The sequence below is a fragment of the Cebidichthys violaceus genome, unplaced genomic scaffold (genome assembly GCF_023349555.1).
Source record: "Cebidichthys violaceus isolate CVI_PGR_0920_01 unplaced genomic scaffold, fCebVio1.0.p SCAF_14, whole genome shotgun sequence".
Classification (NCBI taxonomy): domain Eukaryota; kingdom Metazoa; phylum Chordata; class Actinopteri; order Perciformes; family Stichaeidae; genus Cebidichthys; species Cebidichthys violaceus.
The window spans coordinates 3,387,531-3,414,613 of record NW_027176307.1 but is presented as its reverse complement, the minus strand read 5'-3'; the positions used below and the strand labels follow the sequence as shown (position 1 = coordinate 3,414,613).

The 27,083-nt window shown below is 39.8% G+C and overlaps 3 protein-coding genes across 7 annotated transcripts in view; 2 read left to right on the top strand and 1 right to left on the bottom strand.

The window, feature by feature from the left end:
- Positions 1-12,547, top strand: part of msraa (methionine sulfoxide reductase Aa) — a 35,684-nt gene extending 23,137 nt beyond the window's left edge. For both annotated transcript variants that reach the window (XM_068708520.1, XM_068708522.1), the window contains exons 5-6: positions 712-818; positions 11,493-12,547. In XM_068708520.1, coding sequence (XP_068564621.1) covers positions 712-818; positions 11,493-11,663 — 278 coding nt within the window. In that variant the 3' untranslated portion in view covers positions 11,664-12,547. The remainder of the gene's footprint in view (positions 1-711; positions 819-11,492) is intronic.
- A 2,821-nt stretch (positions 12,548-15,368) lies between these two features.
- Positions 15,369-27,083, top strand: part of si:ch211-140l13.3 (uncharacterized) — a 33,306-nt gene continuing 21,591 nt past the window's right edge. The window contains exons 1-3 of one of the 3 annotated variants that reach the window (XM_068708514.1): positions 15,369-15,422; positions 16,590-16,879; positions 17,197-17,293. In XM_068708514.1, coding sequence (XP_068564615.1) covers positions 16,613-16,879; positions 17,197-17,293 — 364 coding nt within the window. In that variant the 5' untranslated portion in view covers positions 15,369-15,422; positions 16,590-16,612. Of the gene's footprint in view, positions 15,423-16,589; positions 16,880-17,196; positions 17,294-21,532; positions 21,559-22,932; positions 22,988-27,083 lie in introns of those variants that run through there. The other 2 variants (XM_068708515.1, XM_068708516.1) reach the window with 2 other exon arrangements.
- Positions 18,445-25,481, bottom strand: LOC137870988 (12-(S)-hydroxy-5,8,10,14-eicosatetraenoic acid receptor-like). Of its 2 annotated transcripts, XM_068708518.1 has the most exons (4): positions 25,348-25,481; positions 23,939-24,118; positions 22,224-22,629; positions 18,445-20,051 (listed from the first exon to the last, which is right to left on the bottom strand). In XM_068708518.1, the coding sequence occupies exons 2-4, from the start codon at positions 24,100-24,102 to the stop codon at positions 19,566-19,568; spliced, it is 1,056 nt and encodes a 351-aa protein (XP_068564619.1). In that variant the 5' UTR covers positions 24,103-24,118; positions 25,348-25,481; the 3' UTR covers positions 18,445-19,565. The 2 variants fall into 2 exon arrangements, with proteins under 2 accessions (XP_068564619.1, XP_068564618.1); XM_068708517.1 differs by lacking the exon at positions 25,348-25,481 and having other exon boundaries at positions 23,939-24,343.

The following is a 27,083-nucleotide window of genomic DNA, read 5'->3' as shown; positions in this document are numbered from 1 at the left end:
ATGCTAACCAACGTGTATCTAGAAGTGCTACGTCAGGGGCAACACCCGCTTTAGATTCCTTTATGTCACATGCTAATTTAGATTGTTACAACTTGTTCGTATGCTCATGTGAGGCAGCACAGGTAAGTGTCAGGAGTATCCCGTCAAGAACTCAAATGTAACATTCTGACCCGTGGGTTTCACAAGATCAAAAATCAGGAGGTCCCTGAAGTCATTAGGATTTATACTGCGTAACAAAAATGTTTCACTTTTGACCAAAGTGTGGGATTGACAGACTGACGGACACGCGCTGCCATCTCTACAGCGGCACCAGAGTGGCTGAAACCTTTGAGCGAAACCAGACATTGTGGTTGACAGGCTGACAAGCTGACGTTGGCGCGGTGAAAGGAATACGTGATGAAATGTCCGGTTCGCAGTCCAAAAAAAAAACAACAATATAAAAAAAAAAAAAATTCAGCTTTCAGTTCTGCCAAGACAGACAAGTTATATTTTTGGAAAATGCTGTCAGCTGTTGTTTTCAGACCATGTTGCCTCAGCCAAGAACGGAGGAGGATGAAGGCAACTCACGTCAGCTGAAATCCTAAAGTCTTGATATGCGTGTGTGTGTGTGTGTGTGTGTGTGTGTGTGTGTGTGTGTGTGTGTGTGTGTGTGTGTGTGTGTGTGTGTGTGTGTGTGTGTGTGTGTGTGTGTGTGTGTGTGTGTGTGTTTAGGGATGCGACAGGGGAACGATACTGGGACGGCATACCGCTCCACCATCTACCCTGACACAAAGCAGCAGCTGGAGGAAGCTTTGGCCTCCAAAGATCAATACCAGAAGGTACACACTTATTCGCCGATCAGTCTTTAATGCCTCTATCATCCTCAAGTCTCCTCCTTCCTTAAGTCCTCATCTTCTTCCTTGTCAGTCCCTTTGCTTTTCTCTGACTCCATTTCCTAGCATCCCCCTCTGCTGCCCATCCCTCTTTCCTTCACTGTATCTCAGAAACACTCGCACAGATGCTTTTGGCATCAGCAGATAAACACCGATATATAATGCATGTGCATGTAACATTTGCCATGTACAGTATGTCCATATGCTTTTTACACACACACACACACACACACACACACACACACACACACACACACACACACACACACACACACACACACAAGATGTTCACACACTCTCTCTGTTGAACTCTCTCCTGCTGAGACTTCTGCACCACTATCCCACCAACAGGGCTTGTTGCCATGGAAACTGATGGAGAGGTTGTTGCTCTATTCTATTCTATTCTAGTGTAGTCTGGTCTTTATGAGCGTCCCTTTTTTCTCTGTCCTATTCCTCTCCCTGTTCATAGCTCCTTTTCTGTGTCTGTTATACCAAGATCAGAACCAACACAAGCATTGTCACATCGTTTTAGAAATCTCAAAATAACACGCCTGAAAACGACCATTCTGGGCATGCATGAGCTAGTGCAAACAAGTAAACATTGTACTCTGTGGTTGGTTGCTTAGATACATAAAATACAAAGCTTATTATTAGACTTCTTATAATAAAGGTCTTGTTTGATACTCAAGATATGCCTCTAGCTTTTCCACACAAACATTCAAACAGAGACAAATTTGGTAGAAAGAAGTTTTATTTTATAACATTTCAAGGCTGCTGGTCTTACTCTAACTCTCGCACACACATCACATTTACTTAAAAACATTAAGAGTTCCATATCAAAGTTCGGCTACATTATGGGTCCAGAGATTTGGTCGACACACGTCTCTCACTCGTTTCCTTGTGGTTTTGTTGTCCTCACACTCGTAGCTCTGCCGGGTAGCTGGAAGTCCCTTTCATACGGGAGAGCAGCATTTATGCTTTTGTTCGTTTACAGTTTCTTTGTGAACTTCACTATAGTTACGCAGGACAAAATATGCATAGATAACAAAAGGAAAGTCCTCTGTTTTATGTCCATCGCCCTTCTCAAAGCCATAAACCGCGCCTTCATATGTCCGCTCGATAGGGGGTGCAAAAGGCTGCTGGAAACGCTGCTCACCGATTGTAATATTGAATTTACTACAGTGAACTCTCTCTCTCTCTCTGCTTGTGCTGCTGTGGTATTTATGTTAATATGATGGCATTCAATTCAGACTTGTGTCGTGTTGGAAGTGATACTGACATGTTCCAGGTCTGACCGAACACGATTGTAGTTGTGACATTCACGTAAAAGTGACCATATTAATGTAACGGTTTGAATGTTTGAAAGGGGCTTAAAATTCTCATACAATTGCTTAAACCCAGTTTTAAAGTTTAACAGCCTCTATGTCAAAGTATCTTTGCACTTATTTCCCAAGGCTTGAAAGGCCAGCAGCTTGTTTCCCAAAAGTATCTTAATGTTAATATCATGCTGCTTGTTATATGTGCAGGATGTTTCAGGGCCCAGAAAGCCCATTTAGTGGACATAAACTCGAGAAGTAGCTGACATGTGCAAGTGTGCTTTTGTTCCCTCTTGCGTTGAGTTGAACTATGATGAAATGTCTTATGTCACATCAGCTGTGCTTTGTCTAAAGAGGATATCATTGAGAAACAAAACTGCAATACGACAAAACACAATGCTGAAAGAAAAAGAGCCAAAATGAGCTTGAGCATTAAGACCAAGGTATCTTAGAAGTAAAAACAAGATATGTCAAAATCCAATCAACAGTTTATCATTTTACTGAGCACATTCATGCTCCCAAGAGGACTGACCTTTACTAGCACAAACAAGATATCACAAATTTATGTTTGGATTTTCCTTTGATTTATAGATTTAGTTGGTCCACAGAGGATGAATCCTGGTAGTTTTGGTGACCCTATAGCACCACGACCAGGCTAACATTAATATCTATCAGGCTGTGATATGACTGCTGAGCTGAACACAAACACAGAACGATGGTCGGTTCATTTGTGGCAAGCTAGCTTTTAGCTAATCTACATTTAGTACAACACCTACTAAACAAAAATGGTCCAATAGTGAATTGGGCGCGAATGATGCAAGATCCCTCTCTGTTTGAACACAACAATAAGAAGTGGATATAGTCACTGTGACGTAGTGCTGGGCGGTATCGGTTTTAATTTCCTGTATGATATTAATTTTTTATATACCGTCATACCGGTGCATAGCCGAAACAACTGCTGTCACTCTTCAACAGGCAGCAAAATATATTGTTCACCGCGACGAGCGCTACGGTTGGAGCTAGTTGTCTAAACTGTATTGAGAGGGACCCCTAATCATGGTTATAACTTTATAACACAACAATTAACAACCCACAGCTAACTCTCTTTAACAGGGCAAAACACCACAACACAACAGTTTGTGACACATAAACAATTTGTAACACTAATAATTGTACATTTATAAAATTACACCACCGAACGGCATGCTGGGTACAGCTCGCTAGCTAGCCCGGTAGTACAAGTCTGCTAACAGCTGGGAGAGGCTCCGTCGCTACATTAAGAACAGAAAAGAGCAGGAGGAACAAAGAGACTTTTGCTTTTTGCGGTATTTTGGTTAAACACATGTGCAACGCTGAGTACCGTGTCATATGTGCGGTATTTCTTATAAATGTACAAGTTAAAGTGTTAAAGTTGTAAGACGAAAACCGAGACAACTCGCAGACCGGACGACGCCGTGGTAGCGACCTGTCAATCACAAGGTAGCCATGCCCTAAAGCATACCATGCTTTATCTTCTATTTGACTTTAAATGGAACCATAATTTACTAAATGAACATCATGCTGTATTGAAGAAGACTTACAGCTAGCGATTGAGACCATAAACAATGTTTCCGGAGGTGACAAAGTGAGAAATAGGGTCATTTTCTCATAGACTTCTATACAATCTGACTTCTTTTTGCAACAATAGGAGTCGCCCCCTGCTGGCCATTAGAACAAATGCAGGTTTGAGGCACTTCTTCATTGGCTCGCACAATTGCACATTCATGCCCCTCCGAGGATTTACCATTGTTTATTTATTGACACCGTGATTTATCTAGTTTTATCCTGTTTAATATTTCCTTTTTTTTCAGAAAGGCTCTGAGAATATAATAACTTTTTTTTTGGTATTTATTGAATTTTGTGAGGTCTCTTGAATGAAGCTTTTTTCTATAATGGTCTTCGATAGATTCCCTTTCATCTAATCACTCCATCTCTCTATCAATCTTTCTAGATTTTGTTTCCTCTCTCAGTTTTTTCTCACCAGATTGCATCCCCCACTCTCTCCCATCTGTGTGTGTGTGTGTATGTGTGTGTGTGAGCAGTTGGCCTACAGCAAACACACTCCATGCCAAACCATCTGGGCCTTAAATCTGTCCTCCACAAAAAACGCTTTAGTTGCAAAACTGACGTGTGCACACACACATACACAAGCACACACATATGCATACACTGACTTTTACATTTTGTTCAGATTATGTTTTGTTTCTTTCATGCTCATAGTTATACATTTGATCAAATACTCTCTGTCTGATGTTTTACACAAAGCCTCAACATTTTTGTGCCAAAAAAGACGAGGCCATTTCAATAATTCAGTGTTTTTTGTTTTTTTCCCCTGACTGTCGAGAGCGGATGCAGCATTCACCGCCGCACATCGACTTTGCGCGCATTCGCACAGCGGCATCTTTAAAATATTAATGCATCTTTGCTCCCCCAAAAAAATCTTGGGCGGAGTCCCCCTCCCTCCTGTTGATGAAGACGTTGTAGGTGGCTCTCTTTCTCTTTGTCCCCGCAGCTGCCAACCACCACACTTCTTCTCTCCTCACTCCAAACAACCTGAACATGTAAATGCAGAACAGCGCAGAGAGACTTTCCCAGGACACGCTGTCCCAGACACTTGCAGAATTTTTATTAGGATCCACTCTGATCCCCCGCGTCAAATCATCATCTTCTTCTTCAGCCACATTGCGAGCATTGAAACATAAAAGATGGAAGAGTGAATAAGGGATGTGCAGATGGAAGGAGAGAGAAATTTGAGGCCAGGAGTGGTGATAAAGAGAGAGAATAGTCTGGTTAATTTGGTGTCAGGGTATTGACTATGTTCTTTACGCCACCCGGCTTGATTGTAGTGTGTGTGTGTGTGTGTGTGTGTGTGTGTGTGTGTGTGTGTGTGTGTGTGTGTGTGTGTGTGTGTGTGTGTGTGTGTGTGTGTGTGTGTGTGTGTGTAAAGTACAACAGCACTGCAGAAAATTACCTTGCAGGCGGCTGGCGTTTGTCTGCAGCATGAAAGGAGCCTCCCTTTTCTTCTCTTGCCTCCTACCCATCATTAGGGTGTGCACTGCGTCTAAAATGGCAGGTGGAAGTGGTAACTGTGTGTGTGTGTGTGTGTGTGTGTGTGTGTGTGTGTGTGTGTGTGTGTGTGTGTGTGTGTGTGTGTGTGTGTGTGTGTGTGTGTGTGTGTGTGTGTGTGTGTACTTGCATGCTTGCTTTATGTAATAATGTGTGCTCACTTGGTGGGTGCTGAGGCAGCGTGTGCTCATTGTTCTGGCATCTCTTTCCCTCTTGATGCACCTCTCCGGCTACATTTTCTTTTCATGAACACTCGTATATCTTCTTCTCAACACAAAACAGCTGCTTTTTCCTTCCCTTTCTTTCTCTTTTTTCTTTGTCTATGAAATCCCTCTCCAGCGCTTTTAACATGCCAGCTTCACCTTTTTTTTTTTTTTTTTTTTAGTTCCTGCCTCGCGGGTGCTTATCAGCACTGCTCACGTTTCCCCGTGCTTTACCAGAGCAGTCAAGGTATTTGCATTTCAAATGAGAAATCTACTTCTCTGACATGCAAATTAATGGATGTGAATTATGCATCTATAGCAGGCTGCTAACACAGCGGCAGGAGCTGCCCAAACAAATGCACTGAAACACAGGGAGGATGGTTGAGGATGCCATAGGACCGGTGTCATGGAAAATGGAGCCATTTTTGGGTAACGCAGGTAGAGTCGGAGTGATGTCAGTGCCCATAATTTTAAGCTTAAAGCTAAATATAGCCAATATTTTGTGCTGATATTCATTATCTTATGTCTCCAAAATATATTTTTTTTTTAGTATCAAGTACTTCCCCCTGTTGACTTGAAAGGTGGCTCTGAAAGAACAGTGGACCCCAGTGGCGACCTAGAAAAAGAATTACTAATCAAAATTACAACTAATCAAAACATTGATTTGAAATTAGTCAAATCACCCCCGCCGCTTAATTCACCTCTCTGATATTGATATTTGAGTTTAGTATTATCCAAACAATTGTTCTCTTTGTGAAGAACGTACTACAGTGTATGCCACTGTGTATGCCACTCAGAACCAATGGAGGTTCTGAGTTTGGAACATTCAGATCAACGGTGGAAATGTTCCTTTAGACATTTTTATGTTTCCGCATGTTTTTTACTTTCTATGGAAAATTCCTTTGAAAGTGTTTTCTAAAAAAGGTTAGAACATGCCTCCCCAGACTGCACGTAACTGAGCATGATGAGGGTATTTTGGCTTTTGTAACTTGTACAGAATAAAAGCACTAAAATACAAAAGAGTTCTTGTGCTTTTTTTCTTCTACTCTGTGATTCTTTGCGACAGTTAAAAACACATTTTTCTGTGAAGACCTGCAGAGATCTCAAAGAGTATCATCAGAGAACCATAATTCTGAGCACATCAGGGATGAAACGTAAAAACAAAATGAAGGAAATACAGAATATTCGTTGACAATTCTTTGCGTTTAAAGCTTTCACACTTCAGACCGACACAAATGTCCACATTCTGTGGATTCCACCAAAAATGTAATTTCACAATAATCAATTGACTGTGTGCATACACGACAGATATAATTGAAGTAACGCTATTGCTTATCTGTCAGGTTTTACAGTACACCTTTCAGAAACAACTACATGTAAATTCTGACATGTATAATGTCCATAGCCTAACTTTAGCTATCAAACTTGGAAAAAATTGTTCTCTACACATTATTTTGACAACAAATTATGTTTACCCCTCTTTTGTTGGCTACTCACCATCACAAGCAAGATCAACTGCTGTACTTACCCACATGTTCTCTTTATATTCGGTGTCGTTATAATCTCTACTTTGTTTGCCAAAAATGGCGCAAAGTTACAAGAAAAAAAGGACCAATGGATCAATGTCCACTTCTGTTTTTAATAGACACTATGAATAACAGAATTTATGACATTTGCCACTATGAAGACTTCCGAGGAAATCTATTGATCATTATTTTATTGGTAGCCTTCTTTTTATCGAAGTCTAAAATTCACAGTAATTGATACAGCTGCAAAAAAAAAAACCTGGACTGCGAAATACAAACGTTTTGAATTTAGTGTGGATAGGCTCATAGAGATGGATGGGTTCCAATTTTTTAATTAATGTGCAATTTATTTGCTCAAAGTATTCATGTTTGGTGTGAAAAGACCTTTACTCTGACTAATCTGAAATGAAGACATTCGTGGCTTAAACTTATTGCAGGAGGCAAATCATCGCCCCCAACCATCATTGACTCCCACTGAAATCCCATTTATAGATTTGCCTTCAAGTAGCAAATCCCCGCCAACTGAAACAAAAAGTTGCTTTTGTTAATTTCAGAATTCATGTGAAATGGGCCTGCTGGATTTTTAGATGTGTAAAATCTAAAAATAGTGCATCAATTTATTTCTGCGCCTTAGTGTAGCTCAATTTCATTGCTCAGTACTATTTTTTTTATTTGATTTGGTTTTCTTTCTTTTTCCTGCAAATTGTTTTTCTCATTCTTTATTCGCCCTTTGTGTTTGAAAGGTTCCATATAAAATACATCTAAAAGAGATATGAAATAGATTTAAAATATATCTGTTAACTGTATGTAAATGTAATCATAAAGTGCAGCTGCAAAAGAGAAGAGAGTCCCATTCTGACGAACTGCTGTGTTGTACCTCCTCCCCACTCACTCAAATTAAATTGTGGTGTCAGTACAGGAAGTGATGAATCAAACAGCAGGGAGCAAACACTGTCCATTAAAAGCTAAAACCCGCCAACGTTAGATCTTTAGTCTCTTTGGTAGTTTCTGTTACAGCAGCATCGCAGACCCTCCGGGGTTTGTTTGCTGACGTCCTCTTTATCAACTTCCGAGCGCTGACGTCAATGAAGTTAAAAAGGTTTTCAAACAATTACCTCTCACTGACTATTAGGGGCACCAATGTGTGAAATTACCCAGCACCGCTTTAAGTCTGATTGTCTCTCTGTACTAAAAATAAACAGAGAACTTTTTAGTATTTCCCCCGGGAGTTTAATCCTCTCAAACAGGATTTGTACCATTTAACATTAAACCTATCTGCAAAATGATGCAATCACACTTTTTACATACTTTTACAACATGTACACGCTTTCTGTAGTTATTTGCTAGTTCTGTCTGTTTTGCACTGAATGTATAGTTTTCATAATTGTTGACAGTCATACAGTCTGAATCCCGTTCTCTCTTCTTAGATATGATAAAACATAAATATGTGCCGCAGTAAACACACTTCCAACAGGAGTTGGACTTGTAATAAAGGAGTTGTAATACTCTGAAAAGAGTACTGAATAAAGCACAACAATACGTTCTAGTGATTAGAGATTAGAAAAAGGTAAGAACCACAAACCATAGTAATAATATAATACGAGGCTGTTCTTAAGCACAACCTCACTTTGACCTAAACAATGACAATGCAAACATGCTGCAGTTAAACAGGTACTATGTTTGCCATGTTCCATCTTAGTTAAGTGCGTAACACAAAGTACAGCCAAGGCTGACGGGGCTGTCTTTAGTTTTTTGGTCACAAACCAAGTTATACATTTTGACCTGATGGTGGCGCTAAGGGAGAAGTCAAAGGGATCGCCAAAGTTATTACAATCCTTCCCGAGGGGAATCGCAGGACAATAAGTCAGAGGATCATCAAAGTGGGTAGGATTCATCATCTGGGAACCATGAATGTTTGTACCAAATTTCATGGCAATCCGTCCAATATTTGTGGAGATATCTCAGTCTATACCAAAGTGGTGGACGGACAGATCTACCCTAAAAATGAGTTAGTAAAGTAAAATATCAACATTAGGGCGCCACAGGAACGCGGGGTTGGAAATTAGCAGCAGCCAAATGCTGGTAAAATATGCAAGTGACTGCTAGCTTTACTCACCCGCCACAAAAACAATGGTAATCTGTTGAGTGGTTGGTACATTGTGGAGTCCACCAGCCACAGTGGAAGGAGGACAGAAAAAGTTAATTCCCAACCCCGTCCTAAAGTACAACACAATAAATAATCTAGTAAATATACGAGCAAGTGTAAACGTGAAAACGGTAAAATACAAACCAGTTAGCTCACAAGAAAATTTAGAAAAATCGTACTAAACAACGAAAACAGCTGTAAGAAAAAGCGTAAAATGAGTATACACACTGTAAAGATAATGCTCCATCAAATGCAATAGAGTAGATTAAAGAGCTGACAAAGTGGTGGATGAAACGGTAGGTGCTGATTGGAAATACTGAAAATTTGGAAAACTGTTTTCTAGAAATATCCAGAAAACATTTTTACGCTTGGCTGAGGTGGAAAAATCGATGTATCGACAAAAGCACAATGTGACGGCAGCAAAAACCATCTTCTCATCGCTCCACACAGATCTGATGTAACCTCCCTCACACTGACACATGAAACAAACAGAAATATCATATTAACATCCAGTTTTGTACATAATTTTGCCCTCTTTCTTCTACAACGTTATAATGGTTTTCTGGTGAATTAGCACCACCTACTGCTGATCTCCATGAACCCACTTAATCACCACATTACAGTTGTGAATGCAAACAAGCATTCATTCCTATCTTCTGTTGCCGATATTCTTAACAAACATTTGAAAATATTTGGATGGAAACCTGTCTAATGACAGTAAAACTGACTATTGACTATTGAAATTAGATCAAAATGTTGTATTTTTATACTTTTCTTTATTATTTATTGGCTGGAGGGATGTTGAGGGAAGTTAACTCTGGCGACACCTGTGATTAGGTGTGCTGGATAGCTGTGGTAATCAAAATACATTTTAAATTTAACGTTAAAAATTAATCTTTTTTTTTTTAGCGAAGTCTGTTTAGTTCAAAGGCACTGAATACCAAGACATTGTTCAAAAAGTGCTGTCAGTTGAATGCTAAGTCATTGTATAATACCGGTTCTAAGGTGAGATCACTTCACATAAAACTAGTTGTCATTTTTAACAGCTGGCAATAACCTTAAAGCCACACGGTTCCCACCATTAGTATCAGGATCATGTTGCTTCAGTTGTGCATCTGTTTGATGCTTTTTGCAGAATGTAAGCCATTTCTGTTAATTAGCGAGTAGGAACGGCTCCATAATCACAAGAAATGTAACATATAATTAGGCGGCGAATTATTGTAATTGTGATTATGTGATCGTAATGCAGCTGAACACACAAAATTAAATGAAAGGCACAGTTATTAAATATTTAACCTGAACGTTCAGCCAGTAAATGAAGCCTTCACATACAGTTTCAACCAAATAAACATGGAGCAACTTTTTGACTTCCTGAGCCTTCATCATCCTGCTTGGATCCCAATTTGAGCCACAAAAGTTCCTAAAATGCACGAAGCGTGGTTCAGTTCTATTATCATTTAGGTTCACCAGCAGGATGATTACCATAAACCTGGCGCAGTCGCTTCAGAGGATTTGGGTTTGGGTAGCTGTTTTGTCGGGCGGAAGAACAGCAGCTTCGCAGATAAAACACAAAACATGTAAATGTCGAGCCAAATTAAGCTCCCCTGCCAACAAATGCTATGATCAAGCTGTGTTGTAAACATGCCTGCACACACTCCAAAAAACAAAGCAACACCCTTCCGTCAGGAATTTAAGTTTCATGAGAGTGTGTGTGTCATTTCCTGCTCCTCTTTGTCTTTTGATTCATCCACATGCCATCTGGTTGAGTTATTTTATCACAAGGAGGAGAAGGTGTCATCACCAACTGATTCTACCGTGAATATGTGTGCGTGCATTGTCTGTGTTTTTGTATTTTGCCATAAACACGTTTCCTCTTTTTTTATTCCCAAGATGACAGTAAGTACTTTGCAGTGTGAGGGGAGGCGGCGATGAGAGAAATTGGAGGAGGAGAAATTGTTCCGATGCAGGCAAACGACAGGATCCAGGGGAAGGAAAAGGGGAAAATAGGATACAAACACAAACAAGTGCATTAAAAAAACACTTATCATCCAAAATGTAGGCGCAGTTCACAGAAAAACACACTACTTTTTAGGTTTTCAACATTGAAGAGATCAAATTGAACTTAATTTCCCATCATACACTATTCCTGCTAATCCTGCCACGTTCTTTGTTGTTGCTGCTGAAGCTGATTCCCACAGAGATCCCTGACGTTTCCATCTTATCCGTCTGTTCGTCCATTGCTTCTACAACTATAACTCCATCTGTTTAATGCAGTTTATGTCCTTTTAAATCTACAAATGTGTCTTTGTTGCGGCTTCTTTCAGGTACTAACCGAGGAAGGTTATGGTGCGATCACAACAGAAATAGCCGAAGCCAAGTCTTTCTACTACGCCGAGGATTACCACCAACAGTACCTGAGTAAAAACCCGGATGGATACTGCGGTCTGGGAGGGACGGGAGTCTCCTGTCCAATAGGAATCAAAGCTAAGGCCTAGCTAGCCAACGGCAGCCAAGAGCCATTGCCGTCAGTAAGGATGCAACAGTGTAGTGATTAATTAAAGTTTTAAAATGCTTCCAGAATCAAAAAGCTTGGTGTTTTCAATATATGAAGAAAATTGTATTTTTGTATATTTTATGCATTTAGGAACATTGGTCTAATATTTAAACTGTGACTTGGATAATGTCAGTATATCGCACATTTCTCATGAACCCAGCATCCCCATCTCTCTGAAAAAACAAACAAAACGATGATTGTTGTCGAAAGCTGAAGCTCAGTTTGTGCTGAAAGAATAACGCAGCAGATTTGTGCCTGATGTAACCCAGTGACGTGTGACATAAACTGCAGCGCAGACTTCTGTCTTCTCAGCTCTTTGCTGTTGGAGAACCTACCAGTGCCTCAAGATGTCCACGAATTCAGGGCAATCTCATATGTTCGATGTATCAAAATGTATGTAATCCAATGAAAGCTACTGAAAAAAACAGTCACACTGCAAGGAAATCTGTGTAGACCAAAAAACACCATGAAAATTCCTTCGCAACACTATTTCACAGTTTGACATTACAGTCATTTACTGGTGTGTTCACATTACAAAAAGTGTTTCTGTATCTGCCGCTCTTAAATTTTAGTATTTTGGTGACCCCGGTCCTACACAGTCTCAACACAAAATGTATTCAAGAAGGCATCTAATATAGTGTGTGAGTCCACAATTCACTTTTTTGCATACATAAATTGAAGATTTTGTTTTGCAGAGAGATATTTTTTATGCTCAGGTTGCTTATACATGATGATTATTAATGTTCAACTTTGAAAGTAATACAGTTTGCTTTTTTTGAAAGTCTGTAGAGGGATAAAACATATTAAAAGCTTCCGAAATCAGAAGTCTCAAGCGTCTTTTCTGTTTCTTGAGTGCTGTTTAAATCTAACCATACAAGAGGAACAAAGCTACATGTATGCTTTAAACTTTATTGGATTAACCTACTTTTTCTACTGAGCTTGCAGCACAGTGAACAGCAGATTGTTAGTGATTAAAACTCTTATGTATTTGCTCTTTGGTGGATTTGATTTTGGAAGACCTCCAGTCCTTCCTCTGATCTTTGCCTGAAGTAACGTTCCAGTCCTCGACTCATCCGTCATCAACGTTCATCTGTGTGCGTTTGTGTTTTCTACAGTAGGCTGTACGTGTTTGGCTGCTACGGCTCACAAACACACCGGCACACCAGCAGGAGGAGAGCGGGTTTGGTGCCAGGCCCTCCAAAGCTTGGCATCACCGTCACAGAGTCGAGAAAAAAAAAAAAGGCAAGAGAAGGAAAAGATCGGTCTCTTTAGAAAATGGCAGAGCGCCACCTTGGATCTGGGCTGCTTTGGATTGCCTCCATGATGCAGACTGCAGGACCTGACTGGCTTTTCCAAGGCAGATCTGACTGCTATTTTTGGAGTGAAGCTGACGAAAGCTGAAATTTGGTGCAAATATACAGTGTTCATTACATTTGTCCATTTTTGCTTTTAGTAAAATGTAATAAGAAATCCCTGTCATGGAGAAAAAACATCTTTCACTAAACCATCAGTATAACATTGATCAATTCTATGATAAATGTGAGTGCTATGCGCTGCACCCATCATATCATACGAGGATGACACCAGCTGGACTGGATCCCAGTTTTAATAAAGGGAGAATATTGGCTCAATATACATCAGCATGACCCCCACACACCCTTTGTTCTTTCCGGGTTTGTTGGTTGGGTTTGTGGTTATTAATAGAACGATAATAATTTCACAGAGCCCTGTGATTGGTTAGAATAAAAGTTGGTTAAAGTTTAAACAATGTGATTTCAAATAACTTTTTTGGATAAAGCAAATTAACTACTTAGTTTGCAATTTATGATAATTTATCGTTCGTCAAAAGAACAATGTATTCCCCTTTGTTGAATTTGTGTTTTGTCAGGATCAGTTTAACAGCAGGCTTCATTTCCACCTGTAGGTATAGTACAATCTGTACCTTTTTGGTAACAAAATATGTTCATTTCATCGAGTACTGGAAGGCAATGAAACTTGTATTATATGAATCTTGTATAATAGTTCATAGATTCATTTTCTCTTTACCGATAGCTCCAATTTTTGACTTTGAATTTTTGAGTTTTTATCTTTGTGTTTAGTTGAGGGGGGATCTGTTACCAGAAATGGATTATAACATAGAGATGTATGCTTTCTTTAGTATATTTAAAGTAGTATATTCATCTAAAAAATAAGAACCGTTGTGTTTTCATCACCTTGGAATGAACTGTCTATATCTACATAAGGAGGGGGTCTTCTTCACAGAGCCGGCTGCCATGTTCCTACAGTAGCCTAGAAAGGACAAACCAAACGTTGGCTCTAGATGGGGCCATTTTTGTTTTGTGTTTTCACATCGGCCACCGTAGATCTTCTACACGATTGACACACAGGAGAGGTTTCAGTTGGTTGCAATCTAAAAACTCACCACTTAAATATTCATTAATGGAGAAGGTGTGCCTCTTTGGTGAAATGATAAGAAAAATCATATAGAAAAATCTGAGGTTTGTTGGAGATTCTTTATTAGAAATAACCCCTTGAGATGTACCATTTTGTTTTCATGGGGGTCTTCTTCAAAGTATTGCTGTGTGGCTGTGCATGGCTGTGCAAATCTGCTGCATGTCCTTAAAAGACCAGAAGAATATGGTTAATTTTGGTACATCTCTGGCCAACTGGTGATTGTGACTCTGATCGTCAATTGAATTGTACAAAATTGTGATCGGAATTTGTGTCTATTGTTTATTTTGGGATATATATATTTGTATACACCTCATATGACACATAAAGAGCACACAGCCAACATTACTGTCTGTCTTTCATTTCATACAGACTCAATCACTTCCCTGAATCTGTCCCTGGTTATAACGCATGATTATGCTGCCATCATGTGGTATGTTTGAGGTATGAGCACATGGCTCAAACCCACTGAGGTAACACAAACTAACGCAGGATTTTAGGCTTTCGCTTGAGATAGAAAGGTAAACATTCATTAAAAAAAAAAAGTTCTGAAGTTATAAACATTAAATACTACTAATGTACTACTAACAGACATTGGTACATGTCGAAAAAAGGCAATTTAACTCTGTTTTCATAATTTCTATCCATCCTACTTTGTTTCTGGCTGAATTATTCCTTGATGACAACGGGCCTGAGCATATTTTGTATCTCATTGCTCATATTTCAATTTCAAAACACAAAAGATTATTTTCGTGCACAAAAACGTATACAAACTCAGAGATGTACGTTTTGCACGGAGTAGAAATGGGCCAGTGTTCATTAGGGTACTTTATTACACCATAGCTTTATACATAGCATTATTAGTGCAATGGAGCATCGTATAAAATGTGACAAATTAGACATAGATGTAACAAAATATGCAGGTAGTAATAAAATACAATGCATATGCAAGAGAGTTTATGATTTGTATGAAATTATAGAAAATAGCGCGTTATTTTGAAGGGTCTTACCGGAAGTTCGCTGCATCGTCGCTTGTACACTTGCTCTGACGCAAAAGTAAATGTTTGCGCTCTAATACCAGCTCGCGGGAGTAACATTAGTATTGGTTTAAGGGAGACTTGTCTGCATTTAGAGTTAGTTGTTTAATTGTGACACGTGTTGTGACAGGTGGGATGATGATGCCCTGTAACTGTGGCAACAGTAAACTTCCCTCCACTGTCACGCAGCTCAGCTCGTCCCAACACGGAAGGTAACTAACCAACAAATAATAATGTGCTGGTTTTCAACTAAAATGTCATCTGTCACTGTTTCTTGAGATCTTAATTTACTTAGGAGAGAGAGAGTTCAATTGTGTTCGTTATTCATGATAACCTGTCTGTGATAAAGTGGAGGGTTCACTCATTTTGAGCTAGTTTACGGTAAATTTCTAGATTTTTGATTGTAGTTTGGTGTTCAGGGTAGAGTTTCGATTGCCAACGTTTTTACACTTACAAATAGATGATTACCACAAATATATTCAAGTCACAAAGTCCTTGTTTCTGAAAAATATTTAACGTTAAAGCCAATATTTGCAGATTCCTCAAAAATTCCTTTATATATATATGCATTTATATCTAATTAGATATTATAGTATTAGTTCAATTCAGTGGGTTCATCAATAAATCACTTTTTCAACTCTTTAACCTAGTTAAACCATTAAACCATTTGTTCACTTGGGTGGCTAATACTTGTAATTAAGTATTAAGTCTTTTTATTGTCTGTTATTTTATATTTTAATATTAAATACGTGCTATATATCCTTGATTTTGCACACATATTTGAGAAGATAAGGATACATCAGTTCAGATGGGTAGTTGTGCTAATCCCCAAGGAACAGGAGGAATAAAGTGCTGGGGGCCATTTTAGTTTCATTCACAATCTACTGTAGTTGTACAGTCGCTCTTTGAGAAATCTAGCAAACGATATCTTATAAACCCTGGTTACTGAAACGGCAGGACGTTTCAAAAGTTTTAACTAGTGTTTAATTTATCTTTCGAAAACATGTTTACGCTAGCTGTAAGCTTTGCCTCTCAAAATGTCATCCTAAGGGCAAAGGTAACTCAGACTCAAATGTAATTGACAAAAGTTTTACTTGCTAAAATTAGGAATTCATGAGAGGCTGAAAGCTTTAGAGTTTTGATGGCTGTTTTAAAAACACTCCAACTATAGCATTTATTGCTATTTCTGAAAAGCAGAGACATGTTACGTCGTCATAGTTCATATTTAAGCTGTAAAGTATCCAATTTGACCCACATTTAGAGTGAGTCTAAAGTAAATTTTCTCTGTAAAATTAAACCCTGTTTCTTTATTCTCAGTGTGACATTTTATTATTTTATTTTTTTTAATAATCCACTAATTTGTGTTATAAATCTTTCAGCTGCCAGTGTGCATCGTTGAACGATGTCTGCTGAAATACCCATGGAGAGAACATACCAGAGGACGTGCTCGGACTCAAATCGGTCGGTTCAGACTCCTGCACCTGTCTCACCCACTCCTGGACTCAGTGGGGTGGAGCACCGAGGGGACGGCCTGGGCCAGCTGGCCTTTCAGGGCGAACCAGTGGTGGGCAAGACTCCCCCTGACCTCTCCTCTCTCCTGAGCCCTGACGACGCTCTCCCCTGTGGACGATACCAGCCGATGGCCTTTCACAATATAAATCAGCAACAAGTAAGTGTTACTTTGCTGTATACCAAAAAAGCTCTTGATGATGTGTGTAGCACTATGTTTGATGAGAGGAGAATCTCAGGGTGGAAACCTTTAGTCAATTATGTGACAGGGAACTTTATCTAGAAATAAAGAAAGGATTTATTATATACAAGACTGTTCTGTGTAATCAGACATGTCCACTTTTAGTTCAGTTGTTCGTCTTGCCACTAGATAGCAGTAGAACATCAGATTATTGTTCCTGCTGTGAAGGATAGTGCCCACCACAGCCATTGTAACATGCTGCGTTGGTCCGGTTCTTAATGTTTGTCTGTTGGCAGGTTCCAGAGCGTCCATATGAGGTGGTTCAGCGGCAAATTGAGCAGATCCACGAGGTACTGCAGGAGCAGAGTCGACTGCTGACACTACTAGGGACAGGTCAGTGTTGAGCAGCACACTCTCCTGTTTTAAAAAATATATACAAAAAAAAAAAAAAAAAAAAAAAAAATATATATATATATATATATATATATATATATATATATTATTAAAAAATGTATATATTAAAAAATAAATTATATATATATATATATATATATATATATATATAAATATATATATATATATATATAAAAATATATATATATATAAAAAAATACAATTAAAAAAATTATGATATCTATATATATGTATATGTCTACGGTGTGTAGATAGATACTGAATTGTAAGTCGCTTTGGATAAAAGCGTCTGCTAAATGACTGTAATGTAATGACTGTAATGTAATTTTATCAAGGATCTTACGGAAACACGGAGACTCTACAGTTGATATTGGTAGCATCTCCTCCACCACTTGTACTTTTAACGAACAGCTTATCTGAAAACGTAATTAGATAACTGATTATATACGTTGAGAAGATTACGAGAAGTTTGATGACAACTGCAACTTCTTTCCTCGAATTCCTTAAGTTTCCAACTCAACATGTCACTTATCTTAATGAGCTAAATTACTTAAAACAACATTCAGTCTGAGGCTAAGTCATTAACACATAACATACTTTAAAAAAAGCAGACAGGGCATGCAGCCAATCTGTAAAGCAGGTGGCACCAATAACACTGATGTTCAGTGTTTTTCTGTGTTTGGTTTTGTATTCAAACGTCTTTTCTCTGTCGTTGCCGCGGCTGCTGTGTTATTAAACCTGCTAGCCTCAACTTGACAGCCACCATAAGCGTTCCTGTTTCTACACCCGTACTGCTCACACAGAGCAATGGGTACACACCTCAAAATGTTTCAAAATGAAAATAAGGGGGCTAATGCGTCTACACAAATACCTTGAGTTAGGATAGGATAGACAACAATACGTGGGAATGAGCTGCTTTTGACCAGGTGAGTGCACATACACAATTCTGAACAAACTGTCACAAGGGTGGAAAATGGATCCTGAAGAGGCCGATCAGCAACTTCAACAGTTGGACACTGACAGTGATGTTGGAGGGTACAACAGGGATGTGTTGCTTTGTCTCCTTGTTTGGGATAACCGAAGCGCATTGCTCCGAGTGCATTTGTATATCAAAGGTCTCCATCTTGTGGTAATGTTTTGCTTAGACCTGTATTTTGTTTATTTACAGCAGTAGTATACAAAAATCTTCAGTCGGTATCACGATCTCATGCAAATAATTCAATTTTGATGATCAACATCACAAAATGACATACAGTGTGAATGAGGAACGTTGTTGCACATCATTTATAACCTCCTTTTAAAAAAAAAAAAGAAGGGGGTGTAGACGGCCTGGTTTACCCTGATTATACACAATTAGTTACACAACAGCTGTAGATGGGAAGTGAAAATGCACCAACAGAAAGAAACAATATTGGAAATCTTCATATACATCTTTGAAAAATGTTAGAAAACTATATGTTGCACTGAGGGTAAACCCCAGCGAGGACCGGTACAGCTAGTTTCAGGTACTGATGATGAACGCAGAGATATAGAGCTTCCTGAGTGCCAACACAGTATGTATGGGTAAACGTACAGTACAGCAGAACAGTAAGTTAGGTCTGTACTATACTGTACTTTGTATTCTAGTACTTTGTAGTTCGTGCAAGGACCATTGTATGCAGTGAAATGCAAATGCAAGGGAAATGCTGTATCATCTTAACACCCGGTTTGAATTTAGTCATAGATTAAAAGGCCTCAATACATATATAAGTAAATAAAAAATATAAAAATATATGTCTAAATATAAAATATGCCGCTGAAAAAAAATCAATACGGATTTCATGTTGAAAAAAGTGCGGAAAGAAAATGATTCGTTCTCAAATTGTTCAAAAGACAGTCTCTTCAGCTAGGAGGTCATTAAGGGTTACAGCGAGAAAAACATCAGCAGTGTGGGTGAGTGGAGCTGCTGGCCCCAAACACGGCTCCAGATAAACCCATGAACACGTGCTGATGTTCGATAGAAGATGGTTTGATCAGATCATGGATGTGCCCACAGAGGAAGTCAGGCGGCATCCGCCTCCGCTGTTTTTCAGCCTTTCTGTAAATTTGTAGGAGAATTGCTCTATCTGACATTTTTCGAAGAAAACGTTAATAATCTGCTGGCGTAGCATGTGTGGAGGGACCAGTGGTTATGCTATCAGTGCAGCTGAGGCGTAATGTTGATCAAACACCTTGGACACAGCTTTCCCTGCAGTTTAAGAGAATGAAAATATCATTTTGCTAATATCGGCAAAGAAACTTCTCTAATTCCAGGAGTCGTTGTAGTTGTATTTGTTGTTGTTGTTGTAGTTGTTGTTCCCAAGCCAAAGTCAGTATTTAGCAGTCTGTTCCGGAGAAACGCAGGACAGAAAGTGGATATGTAGGCGTCTTTAAACCCGGAGTTGCAGAAGCAGTATACCAGCGGGTCCAGCAGGCAGTCGATGTAAGACAGAACCATGAGGCTGTCGTAGACCTGAACCACCGCATCTTCCAGGTGCTCCCACTCTTTTTTAAGCCGGACACTCAGCAGCAGCGCTCTGGCCACAGTGCTGGGCAGGAAACAGACGGCGAAGACGACGACGACGGACATGACCACGCACACGGCTCTCCTCAGTTTGGTCTTCTCCCCCACCGTCTTCCTCCGCAGCCGGTTGACGATGCGCACCGTGCAGTAGACGAGGATGACGAAGGGCACGATGATCTGGCCGAAGTAGACGATCTTAAAAGAACAAAAAAGAAATGAAAGGTGACCATGAGTGTGACGCGTTCCTGTCTCTGCAGGCAGTCGGCAGAGTTCACCATCCGTACCCCTCAATTTAAAGATTGTTTTTGCCGGGTGCTGAGGTTTATGACTCATTTCTAAATTGAACTTCTCAGCAGTCTTGCTCATCTAAAGCTCTTGTCCTCACTTGTCTTGTTTTGTCTGTGAAGCAGCCCAAAACACAAGTACCGTATTTTCCGCACTATAAAGCGCACCGGATTATAAGGCGCACCTTCAATGAATGGCCTATTTTAGAACTGTTTTTATATATAGGGCGCACCGGATTATAAGGCGCATAGAATAGAAGCTACTACAGCACAGTACCGGTGTTTACCGCTATTACTTCGGCGACGCCCCTGACTACGGTAGCCGTAATGCTGCAAGCGGTGCGGCTCTGTAGTTTACCAGTCGTACTGAAACATTTTGACAGAGCGCCGTGTACAACCAGTATGGATCAACCAATTAACCAATTGATCCATATGTAAGGCGCTCCGGATTACAAGGTGCACTGTCGTTTTTTGAGAAAATTAAAGGCTTTTAAGTGCGCCTTATAGTGCGGAAAATACGGTAGATCAACCATTAACCTTTTAAAAACGAGGCCTATTTGCAGGCCTCAGCTCGAATAAAGATAAGAAATACCTAATTAATTGTATAAAAAAAAATAAAAAAAATAAAAAATTTTTTTTTTTTTTTTTTTTTAATATATTTTTGAGATGAGAAAAATCATGGAACTATCAGAATACATGTTACTGGTTCACATAAGATAAGGATGGAACACAGCACAACTTGGAAAACTCAAAAGCTCGATCTTGAAAAACAGCACTTTTAGGGTATTGTTTTTTGGAAAGTATGGGTATCCAAGACTTTTAATATGCTGGGCTCTTAGAACAACTGATATAGGCTCTATATACACAGCTATACATAGATACAGTGAAACATGTATGAAATATAGAGCATTTCAAATTAGAAAACTGATCAAATACTCCAATATTTGAATAAAAAAGTATTTTTAAAATTCAAAAACACTCTATATCACTTCTATGTATCACTCATGATGTTCATTGAATCAATAGACCGAAGATTGGACCTTTTTTGAGTGTTTTAAGCTCTTTCTATGCCCTTTTTAGTTATTTAGTTTAAGGTCAAATCCTGCTTCGACTCTCTGTTCAGGGCTGTATCTCAGCCCCCCCTTCTCCGATTTTCACCATTGAGACATCCTTCGAACCGTAGGAGCCAATAGAATTGCCTGGAATTGAAAGCTAGATGATTGACAGCACTATTAGCCAATAAAGCTCAAAAAGGTCCAGCTCTGAAATCTGATTTGCTGAGCTTCCAACCCTCCCAAGAATCCGAGGAGTGTCGGAGAGACACGAATCGAACGGATTCACACGGAGCACCAGCAGCTGGACAAACATGCGTTGGAAGTACGGAGATATTCCATTTTTTCGCTGAGATTCGACCAAAAGTAAGTACAATATTCGATGAAAGCTGTGTGACTTTTTGTGTTCGAAGCTGAATATCTCTGCGATGGTTTACCGGGGAGAGAAATGGAAACTATGTCCGTAATCTCCGTCAGGCGCTCGTGCTTTTTCATGCTGCATGTTCGTAGGTAGCACGTTGCTAACGGAGTGTAGCAGCCTTTTTCTCCGGTCTGTCCCAGTCATATCGAGTATGATTTATGATATTTTGTTATTTGTTTGCTTGGCTGATGGGAGATGTGTTTGTCTCATGTAGAAGTGACCTAGTTCATGTTGTTCCCAGGACGCTGAGGTTTCTGCAGAACTATAACATCACTATATTCGTTCTTCGTGGGTTCTCTGCCAGTTACTTTTAACACAAAACTCTCTAAGTTTTGATGTACTCTGCGTCCAAATGGGGGACCTACGGGTGTATCTGGATTAAAGCTAAAAAACTGTCATGACTGTCAGGAAGTCTGTGTGTGATGGTATGAGGTAGTGTAAATACAGTAACTGTAGTTCTTATTATTGTTGACAGCGGCTAGCTTTGGCAGTGTTGGCATACGTCGGGTGTATTGGGCAATTGTAATCATTAAAGCCTTTTTGGTTTCCCCGCCCATTTTACAGCTCTGCTAATGCAAACTAAAGGAAACAAAAGAAACCAAAAGCACACCTCTCTGAATGTGTCCGTCACGTCGTGAAAACGGGTCTCGTGCACGCGGCCGTGGCTGTTGCAGCACTCGAAGGTCTCGACCATCGTGGGGATGGTGAGGGGCAGCAGGAGGAGCCAGATGACGATGGAGACTTGGGGGGATTTCTTCAGCACTTTGACGAAATTCCTCCTCCCGAGATGCACCACGTTGAAATAGCGGTCGATGGACACGGTGATGAGGAAGGCGATGCTGGCGCCGCGGTTGAGAAACAGCATAAAGAGCATCGTCTTGCACAGCGCTTTGTTGGGACTGCGCCGCTGGCCGTGGTGGTAGTGGTAGGCCTTGGCAGGAAGACAGGCCATCAGCAAGAAGTCGGCAACCACGATGTTGAACAGGAAGATGCTTTTGTTCTTCCAGAACTTGAACCTAAAGGGGAAAGCCGTCGACAAAGCAGTTATTGGCTTCACTGTTACGTTAACGTTCGCTCAAGAACAAACACAACAGAGAAGGAAGCCTATGACGCTGATCCTGTCTTTACATCTTTAACATCTACAGAATCTCTGCACTGGTCAAACTGCTTAATGTTCAAGATGGTCTGACTCAAAGAGGATCCACTCTTCAAAAGAGGATCTCTTTCGACACATTTCTTAGTATCTCATAATTGCTGCTGCTTTTCTTTTCGCAGTGTTTATTTCAATGGTGGTAATATACATCGGTGCCAAAGACAACGACTCTGCACACAGTTCTGTCTGCTGGAAGACTTTTCAGTACTGTCAGAGATAATGTATATCCACAGGACAGTTTGTTACACATTCAACACTTGTATCAGGTTGTCTCAAGATTAGCACACCCAGCTCATCTGGTTTGAAATGCACACTGTGAAAAGTGAAGTCAACAGGCATGAATACGGTTTGGTTCTTAAGTGATGTAACTTTTTTTTAAGACGTAACACCTCTACATATTTTCCATTTCAAATTTGCAATGTAGTTTGAAATCATTGCATTTAAAAAAAAGAAAGAAGTGTGTTATTACACCATTTAAAATTAGGTGCACAGATCCTATACAACTTAAAGAACCCACTTAGGCAATGCAGAGATTTTTTCTAAAGATAATTTCAGCGTTTTTCATTGCAGTAATGGACTGAGAATCCAAACAGGATGTGGCTGCTGTCCCTCTCATCTTCTAATCACTAACATCTCATGAAGCAGTGGTATTAAACTTGTATCAGAGCATTCATTAAATCAAGACAAAACTTGCAGGGTTCAAATTTTTACTTGCCCCTATATACATTGTTTTATTTAGTGGTGATTATTTAATAACAACAAAGACTTAACTTAATTGTCATTTTCTATCTGCCTTGCTCTCAAATTTGCAGCAAGACAGAGTTTTGTCCACATCCTGTCTTAACACCACCCAACTGAACCCTTGTTTCCAGGATAATTGCCTGATCTGGCAGGTATCTTAAGTACTAATAGCAGTAGAAGGTCAAAGTCACCTGGACTCATTGACTTTCTTGTGGTTTGAATCACTCGTAGAAGTTAAATGCCTGGAAATTCCCACCGGCTGATGAATCATGCAAACATCATTTATCAAGTTCAAGTTTTTGGCTAAGTTGAAACTTTTCCCCTCTCCGAGGGCTTTACTTCACTTCTCACTCCCTCATTCAAATTCATGTTTGAGTACCTTCTGAAAAAAGTTGAAACGGCAGTGATAGCCAGTTTGTGTTTCCTCGTACCTGAAGACGAAGACGTAGAGGACCGACAGGTTGAGAGGCAGACCCAGCACGAACTCTCCAATCATCAGCCAGGAGAGGGTTTCGTATGTGACCTGATTTGGTGCTTTGCAGTGGTCAACTATTGGATCCGTAGACATGTTTGCTTGGATGGACGTAACATTCATTGAAGTGGCACTACTTCTGCAGCAGTAGAAAAAATTGCAGTCAAAGTAATACCAAAGCAAAAGGAATAAGTTTTTCCAGGCAGGTTAAAATCCTCGGGCACCGATCCCCCTTCTCACTGTGATCCGTCAAATTCAACAGTCCCCTACTGAGAGCCTCACAGTGATTCTAGAGCTCTAACACAACTCGGCCCGGCCGTGCCAAAACATGCTGAGGAAACGCGCACCGTAAACACAAGCATGAGCTGAAAAAGAAAAGTACTGAATGTAGAGAGGAGAAAACACCCCGTCCCTGTGAGTCTGTAAGCCCTTTTTATGTGAGAGGCTGCCGCAGATCCTTTTTTTTTTTCTCCCTGCCTGCTGGAGGTGTGGTTTGAAGACATGGTGCTTAACTTAATCAGATGCGCGGAGTGGAAGACAGCTTTCCACCTTAAAAACACTTTGGCATCGGCATTTCGAATAAGAGATAGTGACGTGCCCTTAACAGTTTCTGTATTACACACTAAGTGGTGACTGGAAACCCGTTGGTTCAAGGTTTTTCCAGCAGCATGGGGGGTGGGGTGGGAGGAGGGGGGGTGGGGGGGGGGGGGGGGGGGGGGGGGGGGGGAATTCCTCAGGTGGCTGTCGATGCTCAACCATCATGTCTGCACATGTCTAGCTTTATTCTTGGGTAAGGTGACAATAACATCTTTAGGGACAATATCAACTATGTTGTAGATTCAGATGGGGACACACACACACACTTTCCTTATGTCTAATTGTTCTTGGTAATGTTTGATCACCTCCTGGATTCAGTGGAAGAGCCATGTGGGTATGAATGATGGTAGAATGACGTTGTGATTCAAGTCATTTTTTTCCTCGACCACGTCCTCTTTCAAAGCATATTGGCAAACAAGGGTGAAATGATGTCTTAACCCTCCTCGGTGTTGTCGGTTTTTCTAGTTGGTCGTTAAAAAGCCTTTTACACCTTTGCCAAGCAAGTTTTATTTATACAGCCCAATATCACAAATTTGCATCAAGGGGCTTTACGTTCTGCACATTAATTGACACCCTGTCACCTGTCCTGAGCAGGTGACAGAAAGGGAAAACTTGCTAAATAAAACAACAAAAACAATTTGAACAGGGAAGAGGGGACGAGGGCTCTCTCTCTCTCCCTGGACGGACGTGCAATAGATGCCATGTGTACAGAATAGACCCACATCATTCAATTACAGTACAGACTATACAAATGACAAAAATGATACGTACAAGATGAAGAAAATGGATCCGGGAGGATGTCAAGCAGCTTCCACTGTTCTCTTATTTTCTGATCTCTTCATGAGCTCTTCTGATCTTGTTCCATTGAAGTCAAATATGAACTACTTTCACCTAAAAAAGCTACATACAATAATGCTTTAAATCTTTGACATGAAGTGCTGTAAAGCCATGCACTTACAATAAGACTTCACTTTCCTAAAAGGTAAGTCTGCTGAAAGCGAAGGTCCGGGACAGATTGGGACAGAGTGTGACAATGTTATGTCTTTGTCACGCTCTGTCCCAGACATGATGTACAATTGCACACAAAGAGCAATGTTGCATAACTTCTGCAACAGAGTCTATGTCTAAACACGGCGAGAGCATTTAGACATTTGGTCTGTTGCACCCCCGACCACAACAGTGCATCCTTTAATAGCCATTGCAACATTGCTTTTCTCCCACGGAAATGTTGTTTACCGTTCCTCCCTTGAAATGTCGGGATGATTCCAGTTGACATGATCCTGAAACCCCTTTAAAGGTAGATACAAGAAACAATATAAAACAGTCCTCTCAAATTATCCAACGCATTAAGTTAACACAGGATAGACTTCTATGCATGGCAATGAAAGTGTTACAGCAGCAAAAGGAAGTACAAAAACACGCAAAGTGTAGATAAGTGACCTAAAAGAAAAAGAAAAAACAATGTGTCATCTGATAATTGAAGAGGTGCGCTCTTTTGTGGATTCATCTGCTTCACAAAAACACATTAACGGTTGCTTAATAAATTAAAATATAAATCAAATAAAAACACGTCTATTAAGTTGTGGGGATTTGTTTATTTTGTGGGTGTGGCGCAAACTAATTCTATTTTCATAATAATACTCATTCATATAATGTTATTTAGAACAGAACATGTTAAATTACTTTGAGTCATTGAGTCATGAATCTTAGAATTAGTTTTGTTTACATTCCATCGAGTCCAGAGCATCTAGATACGGTGCTTTGTGGGATGAAATATGCTTTACATATTGCTCACAATATTACACAAACTGTGTGCTTGCGCAACAAGGTGCGAAAGACTGATTAGTCCATGTTGACAGGAGAACCGTGCAGACTAATCTGGTGTGTCATGCGTTATGTACGTGCATAACATGCACACAGAGCTATCAGTGCCCCATATCAATGAGGGGAAAAAAGATGCCTACAAGAACTTACAGTGCTGTGAAAAAGTATTTGCCCCCTTCCTGGTTTCTTATCTTTTTGCATATTTGTCAAATGTTTCAGATCATCAAACAATTTTTAATATTAGACAAAGATAACCCGAGTAAATACAATATGCAGTTTTCAAATGATGATTTCATTTATTAAGGGAGGAAAGCTATCCAAACCTACTTGGCTCTATGTGAAAAAGTAAGTCTCATATTAAAATTAGTTTGATGATCTGAAACATTTAAGTGTAACAAATATGCAAAAAAATAAGAAACCAGGAAGGGGGCAAATACTTTTTCACAGCACTGTATCTCTTCTTCATATATGCCTCTGTGATTGTTTTTTTCATGCATCGGGTCTCATTAGTAATCCACTGATATTGGACATCTTGCTCATTCTTAAGTACCTTTTTTTTTTTTAAAGCACCAGCAATGATGGCAACAGTATACAGACACTCAGTTGTTTACTTTGTCTGCACTTAAGAGCACGGTGCTCTGGCAGACACGTCTCTTAAATTTATTATAATCAGTATGAGCGTA